This window comes from Borostomias antarcticus (genome assembly GCF_949987555.1).
Source record: "Borostomias antarcticus genome assembly, chromosome: 2".
Classification (NCBI taxonomy): domain Eukaryota; kingdom Metazoa; phylum Chordata; class Actinopteri; order Stomiiformes; family Stomiidae; genus Borostomias; species Borostomias antarcticus.
In genome coordinates this window covers 3,319,902-3,340,960 of record NC_140235.1, presented here as the reverse complement: position 1 = coordinate 3,340,960, position 21,059 = coordinate 3,319,902, and the positions used below count along the sequence as shown (strand labels likewise).

At 45.1% G+C, this 21,059-nt stretch overlaps 1 protein-coding gene across 1 annotated transcript in view; it reads right to left on the bottom strand.

Annotated features, from left to right (window-relative positions):
- ccser2a (coiled-coil serine-rich protein 2a) overlaps positions 1–12,683 on the bottom strand; it is a gene marked incomplete at both ends in the record, with an annotated part of 44,173 nt that extends 31,490 nt beyond the window's left edge. The window contains 2 exons of the mRNA XM_084461384.1: positions 10,940–11,145; positions 11,309–12,683. Of these exons, the coding sequence (XP_084317510.1) occupies positions 10,940–11,145; positions 11,309–12,683 (1,581 nt within the window). The remainder of the gene's footprint in view (positions 1–10,939; positions 11,146–11,308) is intronic.
- Positions 12,684–21,059: the final 8,376 nt, after the last annotated feature.

Genomic DNA, 21,059 nt, shown 5'->3' with positions numbered 1-21,059 from the left:
ACCTGTCCCCCCTGCAGTTCATTATGTATAGAGGGTTTTCACGGCCCGTAATCCGTCGGCCATGTTGGAGGTTGAAGCTACTGAATGTAGATAGCTAGCTAGATAGATAGATCAATAGACAGGTAGATAGACCTTTCTATCTACCTATCTTTCTAGTCGTTAGCCTAAACCTGAGCTTACACCTGCTAAACCTAAGCTTAAATCTCCAACATGGCCGGCCGTGAAAACCCTCTATACAGACAGCGGCAGGAGTCCCCAGGACTGTCTCTACTCCTACTGTCTCCTACCGTCTCTACTCCAGGGCGGGTCCGATCATGGACACGCCCTACCTACCTTTGTCAAATGGTGTGATGACAACTACCTTGATCTAAATGCATCAAAAACAAAGGAACTAATTATTGATTTCAGGCAGAACAGTAGCAAACCAAAGGCCGGCATAATACATGGTGAGGACGTCCGAATTGTCGACACTTACATGTAAGGCTTTGTAGCAAATCTCCCGGATGGAGATGTTTATTTATTTTTATTTTTACGTTAGTAAAAATTACATTATCTTACCCTGGATCCTGTGTTAAGCTATTACATATAAATGGAGGTGTGATTTTAACCATTTCAGCTGAGTTACACCAACAATGCATTAAATGTGCTGAGTCATGAGGTCTCTGAGCACCCTCTCTAGTTACCATATAGATTACACACAACCATGATTGCAATTCATGTACCGTGGCAAACAATGCGGGCCAAGTAGTAGCTAATTAATAAGATAACAGTGTTTGACTCACTCGCTGTGTACTCCATAATGGCAGAATGCTCACGATACAAAAGGCTTAAGGACCAAGCTCATTGAACTGCTAATGAATTAGCCCATCTTCACAGAGCAGATCCTATTAGACCCACCGAAAGAACACATCTGAAAGCAATGGTGGCGGCAGCAAGGTGGAGTCATGCTCTCTGAAGTGGGAACGCTTAGAGACTAAGATGTCTGAAGGGGAATTCATATATATATGAATAATATATGGATCGTTTACATTTAATAACTATCTCCCTCAATCATGAAAATCATGAAAAGACGTTTAAGTCAATATGATAATTCCACAGTTTGGAATATGGTAATATTATGATATGATTATTCCACATTTTCATATATATATGAATATATATATATATATATATATATATATAAGCATATATATAAGCATAATATATAAGCATATATATGCTTAATATGAAGAATAGTTAAACCCTGAGAGGAAAGATGGGATTCAGAGACAGTCTCCATGTGTGAAGGTTGTGATGTATTTCAGAGAAAATACCTCTTTAACGAGGAAAAGGGTGCTGCGTTATGAATTAGTAAATGAGGGCAAACCAAATATTGTATATGTTGTGCTCCTTCTGTTTATCTACTCAGACATCTTCCTTTCTGAGATGTCTGCTTTCTCTCATTATCCACGAGCCATTGTGAAATGCGCTACAAACAGCCCAGGGATTTGGACGACCGCTGACTTGAGAATCTGGATGGCTTGTTTGGTTGCAGGGATATGGAAATGCTATTAAGTGGGAACAGCAACAACATGTAGCTTAAACCCGAGCTCCATGGAAACAATATGATGTACTTGACTATTCTGGTCTTAAAAGACTCGCTCCCTTTCTCAGTCTCCCTCCGTCGGTCTCACTCTCTCTCACTCTCTCTCTCTACTTGTCTCAGTTGCCATCTCCCTCCCCCTCTCTGTTGCTCTCTCTACCTCTCTCTCTCACACGCACACACGCACACACGCGCACACACACGCACGCACGCACACACGCACACACACACGCGCGCACACACACACACAAACACACACACACACACACACTTCTCATCACAGGTGCATACTGCCACCAGGTGGCCTCAGGTAGGTGTTGCAAGGCAGCTGATCAGAGTAAGAGCTCTATCAGTTCTCTAAATCATATTCCAAAGACTCCCTCAGATTCTTGAAGAGCCCAGTTGAGTTCCATCTATCCATCTATCTATCTGAAACCACATGGTTGCAGTTCTACTAAGTCATAGCTTCATATTTGACAAGATCTTAGATTCCCTAGATGTTTTCATGGGTTTAATCCTTCTCCAAAGGAACGGTGGCTGGTGCTGACTAGCAATGCTGTCTGCTCTCTCAGCCAACAGAGCAGAGAAGAGAGACTCCTGACACGTCTCACCTCTCGCAGGAGAGATACCCAGCCCAGGAACTATTGAGCATACAGTAATCTGACACCCATCTGCTCCACAGAGTGAAATCCGTTTGACGTAAGAGAGAGAAAGAGAGGGTGTTCCTTCAAGGGAGCCCATCACCCCTTAGCAAATCAAACAGACCAATCCCATGGTGCACCTCTCTGTCCCAGTGCTGGAGAAGAGTCTGTCTGCAACCCATTATCATTCAGGAATAAGGGGGGGAAAACTGTACTTCTTTAAACCAATCACAATTACAGTCTAGGGCAGCAATATCCTTGTTTTATTTCCAACGGTGCCCTTGGCAAATAGCATCAGGGGTAGAGATGCACGATCCACTTTTTTTCAGTTCTGATCCGATTCTGATACCTGAATTTGGATATCCGCCGATACCGATCCGATACCGATACTAGCAGTATTTATTCTTAAATAATTATTTAACATTAACTTAATTATCATGTATATATAATTACATTACATCATATATATATATACACATCATATATATATATATATATATATATATATCTCTATATATATATATATATATATATATATATACTGTACAGCATTGAACCATTTTTTATTATTATATCTTGTAGTTGTTGCTGCAAGGTTGAGGAGCCAAAAACATAATAATTTTACTCTCATACGGCTACATGTATATTGGATGTAGGCCTAACAATGAAAGAATCCTTGAATCCTACAATTATTCATATTATTTCGCACAGAGTGGGTCTCAGCCTCAGTAGAGAGATTTCACTATGACATGACAAGAGTAAGGAGCTCTAGTTTACAGATTGCCTTATTAATGTTCCCTTAATTAAGGTTCCCTATTAGCATTGGGTTTAAATCCAAAATATTGCCAAATAGGCGCATTTGCTTTTGGAAAATTTCTGCCACCATCTAATGTAACCCACTCAAGTAGTGCTTGCAACTTGAGACTCACTTTCACTCGCAAACGTTCTTTGCAAACTATTAAACTTTTTTCAGCATAAGGTTTGTTTTCAAACATAAGCCAACAGTCTGAAAAGGTAGTGGCTAGTTTGGTGAACTAGACGTTGAATGAATACCGGAGCCCTTTGTGAATGGGTGAATGAGAGGCCATTGTAAAGCGCTTTAAGTGCCGCTAAGGTGGAAAAGCGCTAAGTGCAGTCCATTTACCATTTAAATGATTAACCCATCATCGTTAATTAGGGCTGTCAATGTAATGCGTTAATTTGATTAATTATGCAAATTATTGTGTTAATTAAAATTAAGGCAAATTAATCATATTAATCAATTTCATCCAGCTGTAGGTGGCACAGTTGCCACGTCATGCCTGTTTTAATATTATTGAAGCTACAAACTTAATTTGGACCTGAATGACCCCGCAGGCTACATCATGTAAAATCATCTTTGCCTTCAAACAAACTTTGCTTTGACCTCTAAAATGAAAATATAGTATAAAAAAAAAAAACTCACAGATGAGACAGTTAATAAGAGTGTGGTCGTTTGCATACCATTGAAGCAGTTTTATCCTAACTTACCATCAATAATGCTAAACATGTTAATAGCTATCAGCCCCAGTAGCAAAGGCCTGAACTATTTTTAACATTTCATTTTCATTTCAAACCTTTATTTATACTAGGTTTCCCTCATTTACAGTGATGACGAGTTTACACAGAGACACAAATCAAATCAACAAAACAAATGCAATGTACAATAATAATAATTAAAAACAGTTATAGGTTGAAGTACTGTACGTCTAGAGCCATGGACTTAAACTCTGTGACTGAAGGAAGGACCTCAAACTGTAGAGTCTGTTGTAACTTATTCCAAGTATAAGGAGCATCATGGAAAAAAGCAGCCCTTCCAAGTTCAGAATGATCATTAGATCATTAGATCGGGTCTGGTAGGTGCCAAGGCTCCAGTCCAACAGAGACGAGATGTAAGGTGGAATTTACCAATAATGGATTTGAAAATAAACAAATACCAGTGATAGTTATGCCTTAGAGAAAGAGATAGCCAGTCCACCTTATGATAAAGAACACAGTGGTGAGCATCATATCTATCACTCATAATAAATCTTAGGGCGGAGTGGTAGACAGAGTCCAAGGGTTTCAAGGCTGTCACAGAAGCATGTCTATTGAGTGTCACCATAGTCTAATACTGATAGAAAAACAGCTTGAACAATTCTTTTCCTACTGAACATAGGAAAGCTAGAACGGTTTCTGTACAGGAAGCCAATTTTCTGCCGCATCTTAGAGGCTAGATTATCTACACTTGAAACTTGAAAGAGAGTTTATCCTCCAACCACATCTCAATATGCAGGACATTAGCAGTTGAAAGGTGGAGTCGATCATAATCAATCAATTTAGAGATGTAAACTTAGATTTGCTAGGATTTAGGACTAGTTTAAGATTGGTGAGAGCTTCTTGTAGTAAATTCAAATCAAGCTGCAGATTAACAATGGCTTCCTGAACAGTATCCGCAATACAGTAGACAACTGTATCATCAGCATATAAATGAGCATGACAGCCAGTTAGTGTAGAGACAATATCATGAATATACAGTAGATGGTGAAAAGGACAGGACCCAACACCGATCCCTGGGGCACACCTTTAGCATAGGATATAACTAGGGCTGTCTTCGACTCAGGATTTTGTGATTCGACTCAGACTTGGTGTTCAAAGCGACGCGTCGAATCGTCGATGTGTTTTTTCTCTTTCTCCTGACTATCAGAAAATCACTTGACATCAAGTTTCCGTGATTATTTTGGTTAGGCCTATATTGGTAGCCTATAGAAACAATCAATTGTTGCCAAGGCACATTTCTGAGTAGGTTAGGGTATTTGAAATCAACGAGAATGACAGTTACATAATTACAGCATTTTAAATAGCTAGAATAGCCTGGCTATCGGTTTGTGGAATAAGATGGAGGGATGCTTCATTTTGTTAAATCTTTTTCTGAACGAACTTTCGTCCATTTAGGTTATGCTTGAATAGCCTTTATTGGGCTATTTTACCTTGATTGGTGTTTATTATTTTCCGTTGAACAAAAAAGTAGAATAAAGTTTCAAAATAAATTATTAGCCTTGCTCATATTTCCGCTCCTCTAAAATCCTCTCCGCTGCCTCCAAATGTGTTTGATAGCTTGTTTCAAGTGCAGCCCATCCCTCTTTCTTGCATTGTCCATAGTTTGGACCACTAATAATCGAGATAATTAATAGACAGGTTATCAATATCTTAAACATTTTGTCTTCATATCCATTTTGTGACATGTCGGGAGATTCGTTCCCCCCATATGTCTAGGCTGACGGGAGACCGCCGGAGTCGGGAGAGCTGTGAAACTTTCAACTCAAAATTGCAGGCTGCACAATAAAATACACCTGTTTTCTTGTTAAACATGAATCATCTAGCATTGTCCATCTACTTCGGATGCCCCATGTTTTTATACAGTTTCACATATCCTACATTAGGGTTGGGCAATTTGACGATAGTCTCCTCAACTGCGCATTTGAATGCTTGCGCGAATCGGCTCATAGTTGGGCAGCAGTCAACAAGGAAATGTTTTGGCTGTCACTAAAGCATTTTCACAGACGTTAGAGCTCAAGCTGTCTATGGGAGACCCTATTTTTACCATTGGATATACAAGAAGATTGATTTAGGAAAGCAGTGTGATATTCCATTTGGGAAATGCACGTGATTGCTGGCGCATAGTAGGCTAGGCTAGGCTACACGCTTAGCGGAGGGGAGAGGGGCTCCCTGCCTTCTTCCCTCTGCTATATCAGTCTTAAAGGATTAACATGGTCATTTTCACTTTTTTTGAGTTTGAACGTGCTATTTGCACAATAGGACATAGAAGAAACACAATAAAAACATTAAATATATCCGTTTTGTCGTTTTTGAGAAACTGGAAGCGTAACATTTTCAGTCCAATTTGACTCGGGGTAAAAATACTCCGAATTCGTGACGTTTTTCCCATTCTTGGCGTCACCCTAAAGTTTGAAAAACCCTCCTCCACTCCCCTGCACCCGCCTCCAACAGAAACCTGTCTGCCTCCCGCACCTGCTGTCTTTGCGCCGTTTCACCATCTATCGAACACGGTAAGGCAGCTCTGAACCCTTTCTCATCTTGAGAACAATTGAATAGTTGCAGTCTCAATGATGACCACCTCTTATTTTAATATAATTTGTACATTTTATAGTCCTAATTGTATTGGTGGTTGTCATACAAATTGGGAAGTTTTTAACCATGATCGTGTCTGATTAGTAGCCAACCTAGCTAATGTTAGATAAACGAACTATAACGTTAGCTGTAATTGGCAACAGTTTTTAAAAAGCTGTCTGATCCAGCTAGCTATCTGTCTTTATCCAGCATGTTGATGTTAGCTAGCCTAATGTTTGGAATGTCAGCTAGCTGTGTTAATTATCCTAGCATGCTAACGTTAGCTCTCAATGCATTTGCTTTTGGTAACGTTAGCCGTCCTGTGCAATGGCAGAGACACAGCGCACCATGATACTGTACTCTTCCCTGGCATAAAATCTACTTGCACCAGGTGCAAACTGTGCTGTAAGGTTTCCGAAGCGATAGCCTACCATAACTGTTGTGAGCGTGCTTGTATATAGGCCAATACAATAGGCAAAGTTACGAAGTCAAAGTTGGATATAAGTCAGTTTGTCTCCACAAGAATCTCCCGATTATCTCTCGCTCAAACTTAATTCGATATAATTTAAATTTACTGATAAATAGCCTATTGTTGTAATTTATGCTGTTTTGCATATGCAAAATATCGATGCTATTACTAATCGCTTTTATAATTTGTCCCCTTTTCTTGTAACCAGATCATAGCTACATTTCCAATACTGGGACTCGGGAGGTCCAGGTCCGCTTCAGGGCTCTGGAGGTGTGCAGGTCCTGGAGGGCAGGTTGCAGCCAATGTCACCTAATGATATTATAAATATGTTACAACACCCCCTGTTTTATGAGAAAGTAGTCTATGTCTTAATTTAATGTCATGTTGTATGCGCAACAATTACCTCGGAAAATAAAGACGTAGTCCTACAGTACCCGTGCGGGTTTTTGTCATTTATTTATTCTCACATTGAGATCTTAACTTGATCAAACACCTGTGTACTGAATCGTTTGTCCTAAGGTCTTGTATTGCAGCGTTGTGATGCGCATATAGAGGCTATTGTGCAAAAATTATGACTACATTTCAGGGTGGGTGGAGGTGAAGATATTAAGTCAAGTTATTATGTTCCTTTCATAATTTACAACTCCAAATAATTGTAATTCTGCAAAACATTCTGAAAGTTGTGTAAACCTTATCATCACTGTGGCATCTGCTCCACATAATGTTGATCATCCCAGCACCTCGATCCGACCCAACTTCAGGAAGCATTGCGCATTTTGGGATTAAACAGCTCCAGTAGATATATTATATTATAACCAGAGGGCATTACAATAACATTCAAAACGAGATCTATTGACTGCATGACCTGTTAGTCTCCAGACTCCGGAGTAGGCTATACCCCTTGACCGCTGCGCTCACGGAGTCGTGGTGCACGGCCCGCTATCTCTCCAAACGCATGCAGTCTCCCACATAATTCGGGGTAGGATAAGTAGGCTACATGTAGGCTACATCCTCTCCCCCTTTCTGTAAAGCGCACATTGTGTTGCCTTTGTATATGAAACAAGCTATAATGATTGAATTGATCTGACTAATAATCAGTTATTGCGGTGGTATTCCACTCAATTCCTTTATATCACCACAACTGACAGATGTTCCCAGAACAGTAACGTTTCAGTGTTCAACTGGCTTTGTTGGACACCTACTAAGATAAATAACGTTAGACTGGTGAACAATGCGGATTTTATGTCGGTTTCACAGCGCAAATGATCTGTCTTCTGGTAAGACCCACAGTTGCAATTATTTGACTAACTAGGTCTATACTGTTCGTAGCTGGCTGAAAGCTAGTCTAATAGCCCAAGCCTCCAAGCTTGCGTGGCCGGCTGCAGGGTGCTTTTCCTCTGTCGCGGGGGAGACGTGTCGTCGTTATACTTTTATCGTACTTTTCCCAAATTGGCCTAATGCAAATTCGAGGATACGGCCTGTTAGGTAGCGTGTATCTTTATAATGTTTGGGGGTTAATATAATATTAAGGACTTTGTAAATGCCCCTGGTTAGCAGCTAGAAAAATGGCTATTGATCTGGCTGTTGCGCGATCTAGCTCGTGTTGTTTAGCTCGGAGCGGTGGTAGCTATGGTAACGGGGCACACGCCTGTCAATCATAATGATTCCAGTTGGTCATTTGCTCAGAGAACTGTCAATCAGTTGTAATGAATCACGCCCAGTTTTGAGTGAGTGAACTTTTTGAGTGGCAGATTCAGACCTCTAAAAACATGTTTTAAAAGAATTTGTATGGATGAATTCTGAAATAGTTAAACACATGTGTTTTGTTGTTGCCTAAAGATACCTGGAAAGTGTTATATTGAACCACCATGTTAATCCTTTAACTCTTCTTTTACAGCCCAACAAATAGCTACGGTAATAGCCTAGGTCTAAAACGAATGATTGGCCTGTCCTTGATCTTAGTCCACCTCCTAGTCCTTGACAGTGGAGCAGAAATCGACTTAAAGAATCTCTGTCGACTTAAGGGTCTCCGACTGATGCTTCGACGCGTCGACTTTCAGGGGGCAGCCCTAGATATAACCATGAGATTTGGATTTAAGACGGATTTCTTCTGTGGTGGTGGCGGTGCTTTAAAGCTTCAAAGAGACCGCCACCACCACAGAAGAAGACTACCTCGGAAAAATAAATTCACTCGGACAGAACGCGTCTAAATAAGTTATTTAATGGTAGCGCCGAGGCTTCAGCATTTGTTTAAATAGACCCTTTTGCTTAGGTAAGTGAAGTTTCATGTTTATCTGACACTTGTAAATATGAGCGCCTCTCCTAAATAGGCCGACACCGATTTATTTTGACGGCAAAGTGAATGGAGCGGCAAAGGACTGTTGTCTGGCATGAGTGAGCATGCGACAACAGGACTGAAAAGGGCTAGCCTAGAGTATATATCCAAACTTGGCTGGCTATCTACAGTAGCTGGCTATGATTCATGCCTAGGCTATATGCGTTGACTCATCAGGGACAATATTAAATGAGAAAGGTTGATCTACTGCACAATAAATATTTGAATGCAATACAGAATGCCTGGGAGCCTTACTGCATTATATTCCATATTATATTTTGAATTATCACCAGGTGAATTTAGTGTTTTCCTTTAAATAAGTGGCCTTGTGGTTAGAGTTAATGTGTCCTCCTATTGTTCAAATGAAACCTACACCACTGGTGGAGCCCAATGTCATATCTTTTCATGGGGCCTAAAACCTCTGGGGCGCCTCTGTTGCACCACAAAGAATATTGCAATTTTTTGAGTTTCCTGATTTACACATTGCAATTCAATATTGTCACGAACTGCTTTTTCCACAAAGTGTCAACAGACATACATACTGTATTGTGGTCCACTTTGAATGAGGCTGTGCTTGATCTGCAATGTGCTTAATCAAAGCAGCGTCACGTAGTGTTTGGTCAACTCAAATTAGAATACAGTAGTATTATGATAGTGTGGGCAATTACTTATCAATTGATAACCAAAGCAACACAAGTGATTAATGTGATACTGCTACAAAACCTAATACGTCTTGCATGACAGACCTGTAGATACAGAGAAGAGGCAAAGCCAGTTAAAATGATCGTCATAATAGGCTTTTTCTTAATCTGGCTCCTATAATACATGCACGCACGCACGTACGCACAGACACACGCGCGCGCACACGCACACATACACGCACACACGGCACGCACACACACACACACACACACACACACACACACACACACACACACACACACACACACACACACACACACAAACAGCTGTGCAGAGTTGCCTGATGTGAGGTCAACACGTCCGTGCCACAGTGAAGCCCAGGAGAAGACAAAGCTGATTACCTCCTCAAATCCTAATTCATTAAAGCTCTTTTAACATTCCTGTGGGCCAGGGCATCACAGCACGAGAGATCAGAGTAGGAACCTGGCAGATTAAGTCTGCGGTACTAATATGGGGGCCTGTAAGGGTCATATTCCGGTATCTGGAAATGTCCGGGAAGTGGAAAAATCATGGGGAAAAATATATGCACATATATGCAACAGCATTCAGCATATATTTAAATAGATGGATACAATATATGTATGAAATATATATTATATATATATATACAGCATGGATATGTATGTGGATCTCAATGATGGGACATATATTTGAATACATTGGATAAACTTATATTATATATGAATATAATTGAGATTATATTCAGTTAACTTATATATTAGCATAGGCTACATTAGTAATAGGCTAAAATGTAAAAACAGGACCTCATTTGTCATTTCAAAAATATGTCACTGGGAGGCAAATCCGTTAACAGCTACTCCTAGAATATTTTAGTAGATTATTCCCTTTACTGAAGTATTAACACCATCATCAAGTCTGCCTAAAGTACATAGACTATTGAAGGACATAGTTATGTATCATTAAATAACTATCATTATTTGCCTTTGCAACGACTGGCTACGACTGCCCAGAGCTCTGCATTCAAGTCAGTGTTTGTGCCTCCTTTGTGTCCTGTGTCTGTGTTCTCGTCAAACATCTCCAACGTTTGGTCGTCAACTGTAAGTAACACTGGCTGGACTTACCAAGCTGTTCAGGTCAGAGTCATCGCAGCTGTCACATGGGTGTGTCACGGGGCCCCCCAGCGGCTCTAGCCCCTCCTCGTCCCACATGTAGGTGCCCCCCGAGCTGTTGGAGGGGGAAATCTCCAGGGACGAGCCCGGGAGGAAGTCTCCTTCCTCTGAGGATAGGACCCCCCGGAACCGCCTCACGCCCACTTCCTCCTTCCGGCCTGGACAGGAAACACACACACACACAGATGAAACAGTTGCTACTGTACCTTTCATAAGCCTAGACACTCATAACTGGAAACTCCTAACTGTTGATACTGCACCTTTTTTTACATGCCGTCACTAGCAGGAGTAAGATGTACTGATTTGTTTACCAGGTCTTACCTGATTGGCTCATCCCCGCCAAGTCCATGGTCTCATTCAGGAAGCTGCGGAGGCGCGTCTGGGCGGAGGCGCCGTGTTTCCTGTTGTCAGGCGTCTCCACAGCCTCGCTCCCGTCGCCCGGGTTGTCGAGGTCGTCGAGGAACTCCTCGCTGGTGTCGTTGTGCTCCGGAGACGAGGCTGACGACAGGGACATGTCCTCCAGCCCCTCCCCCGCGTGGGACTGGGAGGGCGTGTCCCTGAGCCGGCCGCTCCCCGGGGTCCGCTCGCTGCCGACGGGGGGGTCAGGGGTGAGGGGGGGCGAGTCGGCCCTGTCTACCGGCCCCGTTCCAAACCCAGCCCTGGCTCCCCCCTCCCCCTTCACCCTGCCGGTGAAGAGGGGTCTCTGCTGCTTGGTCCAGCCGGGCCGGGCCAGTCTGTTCACCAGGGCTGAGGGCTTGGATAAGACACAGTTAGGGAGCAAAGACTTCTTCAGAGCACTGGAGGGAGTGCAGGGGGCGAGGACAGACGTGGGGCTCTCTCGGCCATACCGGAGCGCCCCAGGGCTCCTCAGACCCCCGGCGCCCAGCCCCTGGCCCGCCCTACCATCGGCCAGGCCTTGGGGCGGTTTGATGAGGCTGGGCCCGGGGGTTCGGAGCTGGGTGTTGGCCAGGGGCTTGGCCAGCTCCACGGCCCGGTTGAAGGAGAAGGAGCGCGTCATGGGCAGGTTGGTGGGGGACGGGATGCGCTTGACATGGGGGAAACTCTGGGAGCGCACCATGCTGTCTGGCGTGAGCGACTTGAGGCTGTCGCTGGACTGGGACAGGCTGTCTCCGGAGCTGCTGCGTGGGGAGCTGGAGGTAGCCCGCGGGCGCGCCAGGCAAGAACGCGACGCCACCCGTCCAGTGTCGCCGGAGCCATTCTGGACTGCCGAGAGGCCTCCGCCGAGAGGGCTCCACCCAAAACCGGCCCCAGCCTTGGGGCTTGTCCGGGAGGGGGTGGCCTTGGGGCTGGGGGTGGCCTTGGGGCTGCAGGGAACAGAGGAGACAGACCTCCGCAGCTTGGGGGTTGAGGGGGAGGCTTTCTTCACATCCTTCCCCAACGAGGGCAGTTGAGTCTGGGCCTTGTCTCCTCTCTCCTCTGGGCAGGCTCCAGCGTCTGGGCCGGTTGGGCCACTGGGGATGCTCCCACCGTCCTTCCTCCATTTTGGGGAGAAGGAGGAGGCGCGGATCACTCCGTTGGGCCTTGCTGGAGGAGGGGTGGTCTTGCCCTCATGGTTCGGGAGCGCGGGCTGGGGGGATCCGTTGGGCTGCGGGGTATTGACCCCGGGAGAGGGACGGACACCGAACTTAGGCAATCTGGACACCATGGCAGGCTTGGGCAACGGCTTCTCTTCCATCAGCTGCCACCGCGGGCATGGAGGGGCACTGGATCACACTGGTACTGCGGGAAGGAGGGGGGCAGTAGAGAGAGAGAGAAAGAAAGAAAGAGAGAGAGAGAGGGAGAATTACAGCCTGTGTAAAAGGTTTCAATCTCTACAGTAATTGAATGTGTTCCAAAGAGCCATTAGCCAGCTCTAGCAGGTCAGATGAAAAATCCAAATAAGTCATTGCAATTAGAGGTTGAGCGATTTTTTCACCGATAGGATGTTTTTAGAACTACCGTTAACGACTGGACTGGGCTCTGATAGTGGCCGATGGTCTGCGCAGCCTCCACCCATTGTCAATAGACCAAACAATGTAGGCCAATTAATCAGCTATCGGCGTTTTCCTGCTCTAAACTATTGTTATTATATTGGCCTAAACACTATTGGTCTACCTTTAATTGTAATGACTGAAAAGGATAGCAGTAGTCGCATTCTGGATTCTGGCCCCAAGGAACAATGGTATGTCTGAATGTGGCAGGTGCAAAGCAAACTTCCCCATCTAATCTTCCCTATATAAAAATATGCAGGCAGGAAAGCGCACGACACTTGATTGACGAGTTGTGACTGTCAGAATAATGTGACGGTGTGTCCTCTGATTAACTGTTGAATGTTAGTCAGAGGACATCGTTGTAGCTTCTCCAACATGTTTGTTTGTTGATCTGAGCTCTATTTGATTTGTGGTGCCGCAGACAAAAGTATGACCTCTTACAGAAGAATGTTCTGTTTTGTTATTGTATAAATATGTCTAGCAACATTAGCGGTCTACTTCCTGCTTTTTTTTCTGGTATTACCATGGGAACCAGGGCTTTCAGCTGTGCTGAATATTATTATTATTATTAGTAGTAGTAGTAGTAGTAGTATTACTACAACTGTGGCTTTTGATATCACACAAACAGGAGGGAGGAAGTTGAAGTTGAGGTTCATTTTGTTCTCCCTTTTGTGGTGAAAGAGAAAGTACCCACACACACACACACACACACACACCCCCACACACACACACACACACACGCACGCACAAGCACGCACGCGCACATACACAAACTAAAACACACACACACACAAACACGCGCACACTAAGCAGCCTCTAGAATGAGAACAATAACAACATTAAAGGCTGTATGTCCTTAATCCTGTGCTGCTGTGCTACAGTATACGTGCCTGTTCTTACAGTAAGAGGGTCAGAGAGTCACAGAGGAGAGATTTGCATGGCCGGCTTATCGGACACGGGGAATATTGTGACAGCGATATGTACTATGCTCCATTGCCTTCATGTCTTGCCGTGAGGAGGTTAACGGCTAGACGATGTCTCTTTTCAACAAATTCGGGTTTTAACTACCCCTCTAAAGCCTAGTTCTGGATTACAAAACTCAATCGAGATTCTAGGCTAAATTTTATCTAGGAAATCAGCCATCGAAGTATGAGAAACTGAAGCAATTCCCGGAAAGCCGGGTGATAAAGGATAGCATCAGACATGGAATTTCAGTAGCGTTTTCTCCCAACCCCCATAGCCTGGCCCTCTCGCCCGTGTGACCTGTAAACTTGGCGTCAGAGACGGGTTCGGGTTGTTCGGCGCCCCCGTGCCAGGCCAGAGCCCCAAGCCCAAGGGAAGGCTGCTGAAACTGGGACACATGCCAAGCCGGGGCAGCTCTCTCCTGAATGGAGGTTGGATGTTAAGAGACGTTTTCCGTTTAATCCCAGTTCCGTTCCTATTCAGTCATATTCATTCAGTTCAGCTCATTCAGACGGTTGTGTGTGAGGCCTGCCTGGACACATTGGGCTAGTGCATTCTGGCTCGGCCACAAAGCTGAGAAAAGTTACATCACTGTAGAACAGTGCAGTATTGCACCTTAAAACAAGTCAGAAATATCAATAATAGCACATCTTTGCCATGTGTTTGCATTGTTTACATACAATGATTATCTAGTCTAAAGAGATCTTAGAGGAGATCTGGTCCAGCAGACTATGTTTAGAGATGCTATTGGAGAGAATGATGTGTGTAGCTAGTTCCCCATCAGTACCAAATGTGGCGTGTCACTTTCCATACTGGATTTTAACTGATATTTCATCTTAAGCCACAGGGTGTCATTGGAGCATTAATCCTCTGGGGACAATGGTGTGTGTGTGTGTGTGTGTGTGTGTGTGTGTGTGTGTGTGTGTGTGTAAGTGCAGCGTGTCTCATGTTTGGGAAAACTGACATAACATCACGTACTGACCCACATTAACACACACATGCTGTGCTGTCACCACCAGCACCTGTCTCTCTCTCCCCCACACACTCACCCACATACACTCAAACAGACAGCCATTACAATCAAAATGCCTATGCCAGTGTACCTCATCTGCCACACACACACACACACACACACACACACGCACACACACACACACACACACACACATGCACAAACACCCTTCGATAATGAGGTCAGTCTCTGTATGCAGGCCAGCCAAAGCCTCTCTTCCCTGGGAAGGGGGGCAGGGGGGCAGCTAGGATGAGGGGTGGGTGCTGGAACTATGACCGTTGTGTTACAGTTCCACAGGCTCACCCACCATGCTCACTTCCCATTCACATCTCAAATCAAGTCTACCATTAGCTATTTTGCTAGCATTGCAACTCCTTGACCCTCTTTGACACTGCTTTGACCCTCTTGGACACAAAGTCCAAAAACTATGGTTGATACAAGTTGCTGTTTTTGCAGGGGAGAGGACAGCTTATTGCTGTTTTTTGGCCTTGGGTGTATCTTTTGTTTGTGTCTGTGTTTGCTATCGTCTTCGCTGTAAGATGATTGATTAGTGTGCATTAGAGGCGGACATTTTTTCGGGAGTCAATTTCCTTCTTCATCACGTGATTGGGACGGGACAGGAAAAAAAGACTCAGTTGAGATTCAAAGAGGATTATTCTCACTTTTCCTTTTACTGTAGTTAGCCATGGTGCCATTAAGTGCCTCTTAATTTACTGGCCAAACGGTGTGACTGAATAAAAAACCGCAGAAGAAGACTGACACAGATACACACCATACCACACATGATGGAAACCCAGCTGCACACCATCTGCCACACGCAGCTCATGGCTTCATTGCCCAACCCCCAATATGTTGTGGTAAATAAATCCCTGGGCTGAGAAGACCTGGTTACTATGTTTACAAAGCTCCAGTGTCCATCTTTCACATTCTCGTCATCGCGGCCGATTAAACCTTCATGACGGATCCACCGACACGCCGGGTGATGTAACAACTACTGGGGGCGTGGCCACAGAGTTCACGCATCATCAAGACTAGCGAGAAGTGCTGAAAAGGAGCATAAAAAAGACAGTGACAGAGAGTGTAATTGTGTCGTTTCACATTATCTGACTCGTCTATGGGTTGAGAATACAACCAGGCATCTCAGCATCTCTTCTCTGGTGGTGAAACGAAAGAAACGGCGGAGAAAATTGCACATCAATATCCATTCCAGACACATAATCACATTAGGGCATACTACTGCAGCTCCATTGTCCTCAACCAAGCTGTGTGTGTGTGTGTGTGTGTGTGTGTGTGTGTGTGTGTGTGTGTGTGTGTGTGTGTGTGTGTGTGTGTGTGTGTGTGCGTTTGTCAAGAGGAGATCTTTATTTCCACCCTTCTGCACTGGGAGAGCCTTTTCTCTGGCACTGAAGCTTTCCAGCATCTGTCTCCGACCCAGAGGAGGCAGTTAGTACCTGGCAGAGATACCTGGCCTAGAATCGTCATGAGACAAATTATATTTCTTCGGATTTGTAGAATGTTTGAAGAATACTATTGGTGATCGTGCGCAGTGAGAGGGGGAGACAGGACTGTCAGGGGGTCAGGGGGGAGGAGCTTACACATGAGATCATCAGCCCACACAACAGGCCCTGTTCCTTGAAGTCCAGCTGAAACGGACATTTCAGATCATCTAACATCCGTAGTTTGACGTATTTCCCACTCAAACAGACTATAGGGGCGGGACATAACGTTTAGAGGAATCTGACTGGAACGTTGACAAGTTGGCGGGTTATAACAAATTGATACAGATTCGATAGACAGATAGCATTGATTGACAGGGGGATGTCGTGCGATTATTGGTTGATCTTGCCCTTGCATTGCTGATGTAAGCACTCAAGAGATTTTGTTTTCCAGGGAGAAAAAAATCATAGGACATCTCTACACTCCCCCCACCATGGCTCCACAGGCCCAGACTACAGCACGACTGAAACAGAGGATCGATTCGATCCGATTCACAAGGTTCAGAATCGATTATCACGATTCGATTCAGTTTATATATAAACAACAAACCTTCATAAATTCATTCATCCATTAAATAAAAGATCGATTTTGGGATTCATGAATCGACTCAATGATTTGATTCAAAATCGATGAATCGATTTTTTAAACCCAGCCCTACACAGCATGTCTCTCTCTGGTCTCTTTTCACCTCAGATACACACACACGCCCAGCTAGCCTGCAGGGCATGTGGGAGGAGTCTGTCAGTCCACCCAGCGACCCACAGAGAGAACGCTGACAAGGAGAGAAGATGGGAAGCAGGAGACGGAGGGTGTGTCAACACTGTGCCAGGCTCCTCTTTCCATAATGGGCTTGGCACTGGCTGCCCGGTGGTTACGGTAAACCGCCTCCTCCGCCTCCTCGCGCCCTGACAAGCGCTGGCCTCCCGCTCGCTCGCTCTGTCTGTTTGTCTGTCTGCACTGCGGCCGCGGTAAATCTAAACGTCATCCGAGCTGGAGAGCTAATCAATCAGGCTGATCGATAGCCCTATATGACCTCGGCCTAATGGCCATCTGGTGCTATTTCAGACATACTATAGCATGGAGCGCTACTAGCCCCCACCACACACACACACACACACACACACACACACACACACACACACACACACACACACACACACACACACACACACACACACACACACACACACACACACACACACACACACACACACACACACACACACACACACACACACACACACACACACACACACACACACACACACACACACACACACACACACACACACACACTAACCAGAGAAACATGTCAACAGCAGACCCAATACAGGCAGCAGGGCACAATCTTGTATCAACTTTTCACCTCTTTTCCTCTGACCGCTAGAGTAGATCCATCTGACAGGTTGGCCTTATGGACGTCCATCTTGTTGAGCTGAGGAAGAATGATCGCTAAAAACATCGTAACACTAAATTCTTGCTACTGTACTTACAAATCAACACGCAGTGTTGTTCAAACAGGCTTTTGAACACGCATAGGCCGTATTACTGTTTGACTGTAGCACTTTTTGGTCCTTTTGTTCGTTCTGTTTCGCTGCACTATACCTTTCCTTATGCCGTATGTGACTGTATTTAAATGTTGTTGGGTTTTTCTGGGACCGGGTGCTATATAAATAAAGTTTAACTTACTTTTTTACTAAGTGTTCCATCCAGAGAAATAAAGAGAGTAGAAACCAATGAAGCCCTAAATCGGTTGCTAATACAATCAGAGAGCCAGTAAAGCGATATGGATGCTATGCTAACGAGCTAATGCCTATTGAACGAGTGAGGAAAGCAATACTGATTATTCGATCAGCGATGCTAATTGAATGAGGGCAGGGAAATCTAATTCTATACACTGACATGAATCAATTCAAGGAGAAAGAGTGAGGTGAGTTACCTCAGTACATACAGAGTAGACCATGCTACAACCCACGTGGCACTCCAACTGACTATCACACACACACACACACACACACACACACACGCACACACACCATCTCTCAGAATGACTTAAGGACAGAGACCACAAGGTACATCCCTGTCACAGGCAGCAATAACAGCGAAAATAACCTCTTTTTTTTACCGTCACAAGCCACCTGGTCTGACTCACGTCCCCGGTGACTCAGCGTCCCACACACTCAGGCAGGCTGGCAGCAGAGAGAAGCGCCCTGCGCTCAGACATGGGGCAGCTCCGGGGTTTATTTCTCTTCTCTCAGTCGTGAGTGTAAGCCGGCGCTCAGTCGAGCTCACAGTGCAGAAACAGGGAAGAGCTCTCGGATGTAAAAAAGAGACGCCGACTGTCTGCTGTCTGACTCTGGGTTTGGCGTGGTAAGGCGCGGTGTGTGTGTGTGTGTGTGTGTGTGTGCGTGTGTGTGTCCGGGGGGGGGGGGGGCTTTAGAGGCTTTAGAAAGTGCTTTAATATTTGATGGGGCGCGTCCGGAGAGCTCCATCCTTCACACTGCACGGAGAAAAGAAGGCAAGGAGAGTTGTTGACGTATATACGCCACACAAGCCGAATACAAACGCTTTTATCAGCGCCGCGGCGGTGGAGCCTAAGACAGGAGCTCTGCAAGGTCCCAGTTCACCTGACCCCCCCTCCACCCCCCCCCCCCCCCCCCCCCCAACTGCCCCCCCTTATCCAGGAAAGAGCTGGATAAAAGCTGATATACTATAGCTGCTCTCAGCGTCGCAGGTCTTAAGGCTACCGGCAGCAGAGCGGCGGGAAATCTCTTTTCAGAGGCGCCGCGCTGTCATCTGAAAGTGCTTCTCACTTCAGATAGATATGCCGCGGCTGTGATAAAGATGTGGTGTGAGTTGAAGCCCCCCCACCTCGCCGTTTTCTGCTGTCCCTCTCCCCATCAGGCACTCCCTAGTCCCTGTGAAGTACTGAACTACACAGCCTGTAAAACCCACCCAGTCGGCTCTCAAGGATCCGATGTTAACAAGCTATCGCGCTGCCGTGCAGTCTTGTGAAATGTCACAGCCCGGTCCACAGTCTAACCGCAGGTACCGAGGGCTGTGGGTTCACCGCACGCCGAGAGGTTTCGACGGGCGATTCAGAAACACGCCGCCTGTGTACACCGCATCCGAGGGCGGTTTTGTTCTGGTGTTTTGCAGTGGGCACAGTTTGGCTTTCCTGTAATGTACGTAAAAGGTAGAGAGGTAGAGAGAGAGAGAGAGAGAGAGAGAGAGAGAGAGGGAGAAGGGAAGGAGAGAGCAGAGACAGCATGGAGGAAAATGACTAAGTGAAAGCTCTAAGGGCCTTAGAACCAGGCTCGCAAATCAACCATCGACCCACTCGTTCATTTATTCCTGTTCCTCTGGTGAAACTCGATAATGACTCTTTGATGTGCTGTGGTGTGGTTGAGGCTGAGAGCTAAAGTGCACAGAGGGGGTCGTGGTGAGATTTTATAATACAGGAAATCTGATTGAGATCATCCCTCCTCCAGCTCGGATGCCAGAAGTTCGGTCACCATAATCACATTTCCTCTCAGCACAACTCTCCTCCTCATTAGATGGCCTCTCTCTCTCTCTCTTCTCCTGCACACTGACAGACGCACTCTAGCTAGCGAAGCCCTGTCTGGTGTGTGTGTGTGTGTGTGTGTGTGTGAGTGCGAGCACTCCAGCGCCTTTAGGACCTTGAGATGAATCACAACACTGTTAGAGGAAGACTGCCGTGTACCTTTGACAACCCGGTTTATTTCCTGGCCTCTGATTGGCTGGCGGGGGAGAGCTAAGGCTGATAATGTCAGTCACAGTCAGTCATGTCATTAAGACCCGAGAGCACACACAGCATCCAACACTGTTCTGACTACAGTCTCTCTCTTTCTCCAAGCAATTTAATCCAGCTGTCACCATTCATAATAGGTTGGGAGAACAGAACCTCCATTGAGTTTTTAGTCTGTAACGTTACACTTTTCTTAAATTAACTAGAAATACCGCCTCGCGGTTCTGTGTCTCCGGCCGCTGTCATGCCAAATAGTGTCCGGTTGCCTAAATGTGTCCGGGATGATGTCATGGTCTGTCGTTGCTATACCAACGTGACGTTTATATGAGTATTCAGTTCGGGAAATCCTACAATTTTAACATTATGATTATAACACAATAACCTTGGAACGTTTGAATATAAAATCTCATCACTTCATCATTTTATCATTCGCGTGAATTTTAGTCATACAGTAGTTAGAGCTGCTGCACAGCATTGGATCATGGGCCGGGCGTTTTGAGGAGAAAAATGACAAGAGAGTCTCTGCCTGGACCCTGATTATTTACAACTTCTTAAATTGAAAAAATATCTTTAAAATCATGTGTCTGAAGTCCAAACAGAACAGTGCCTGAGTAGGCATGCATGTTCATTCTGCATCACCCGGGGCTTGAACTCACAACCATAGACACCAAGGGAAGGTCATGTTCTTATTGAGCCAGGTCAGAAGCTGGCCGTTTGACCTAAAAAATAGTATATATGTCACAGCTAGAAGTGTACACCATAGGAATCCTGCATGAACATTAGTAGGCCTACAAACTGTGATGGGAATGAGTTGTGGGACTCTGGACTCAGTGGTGGGAC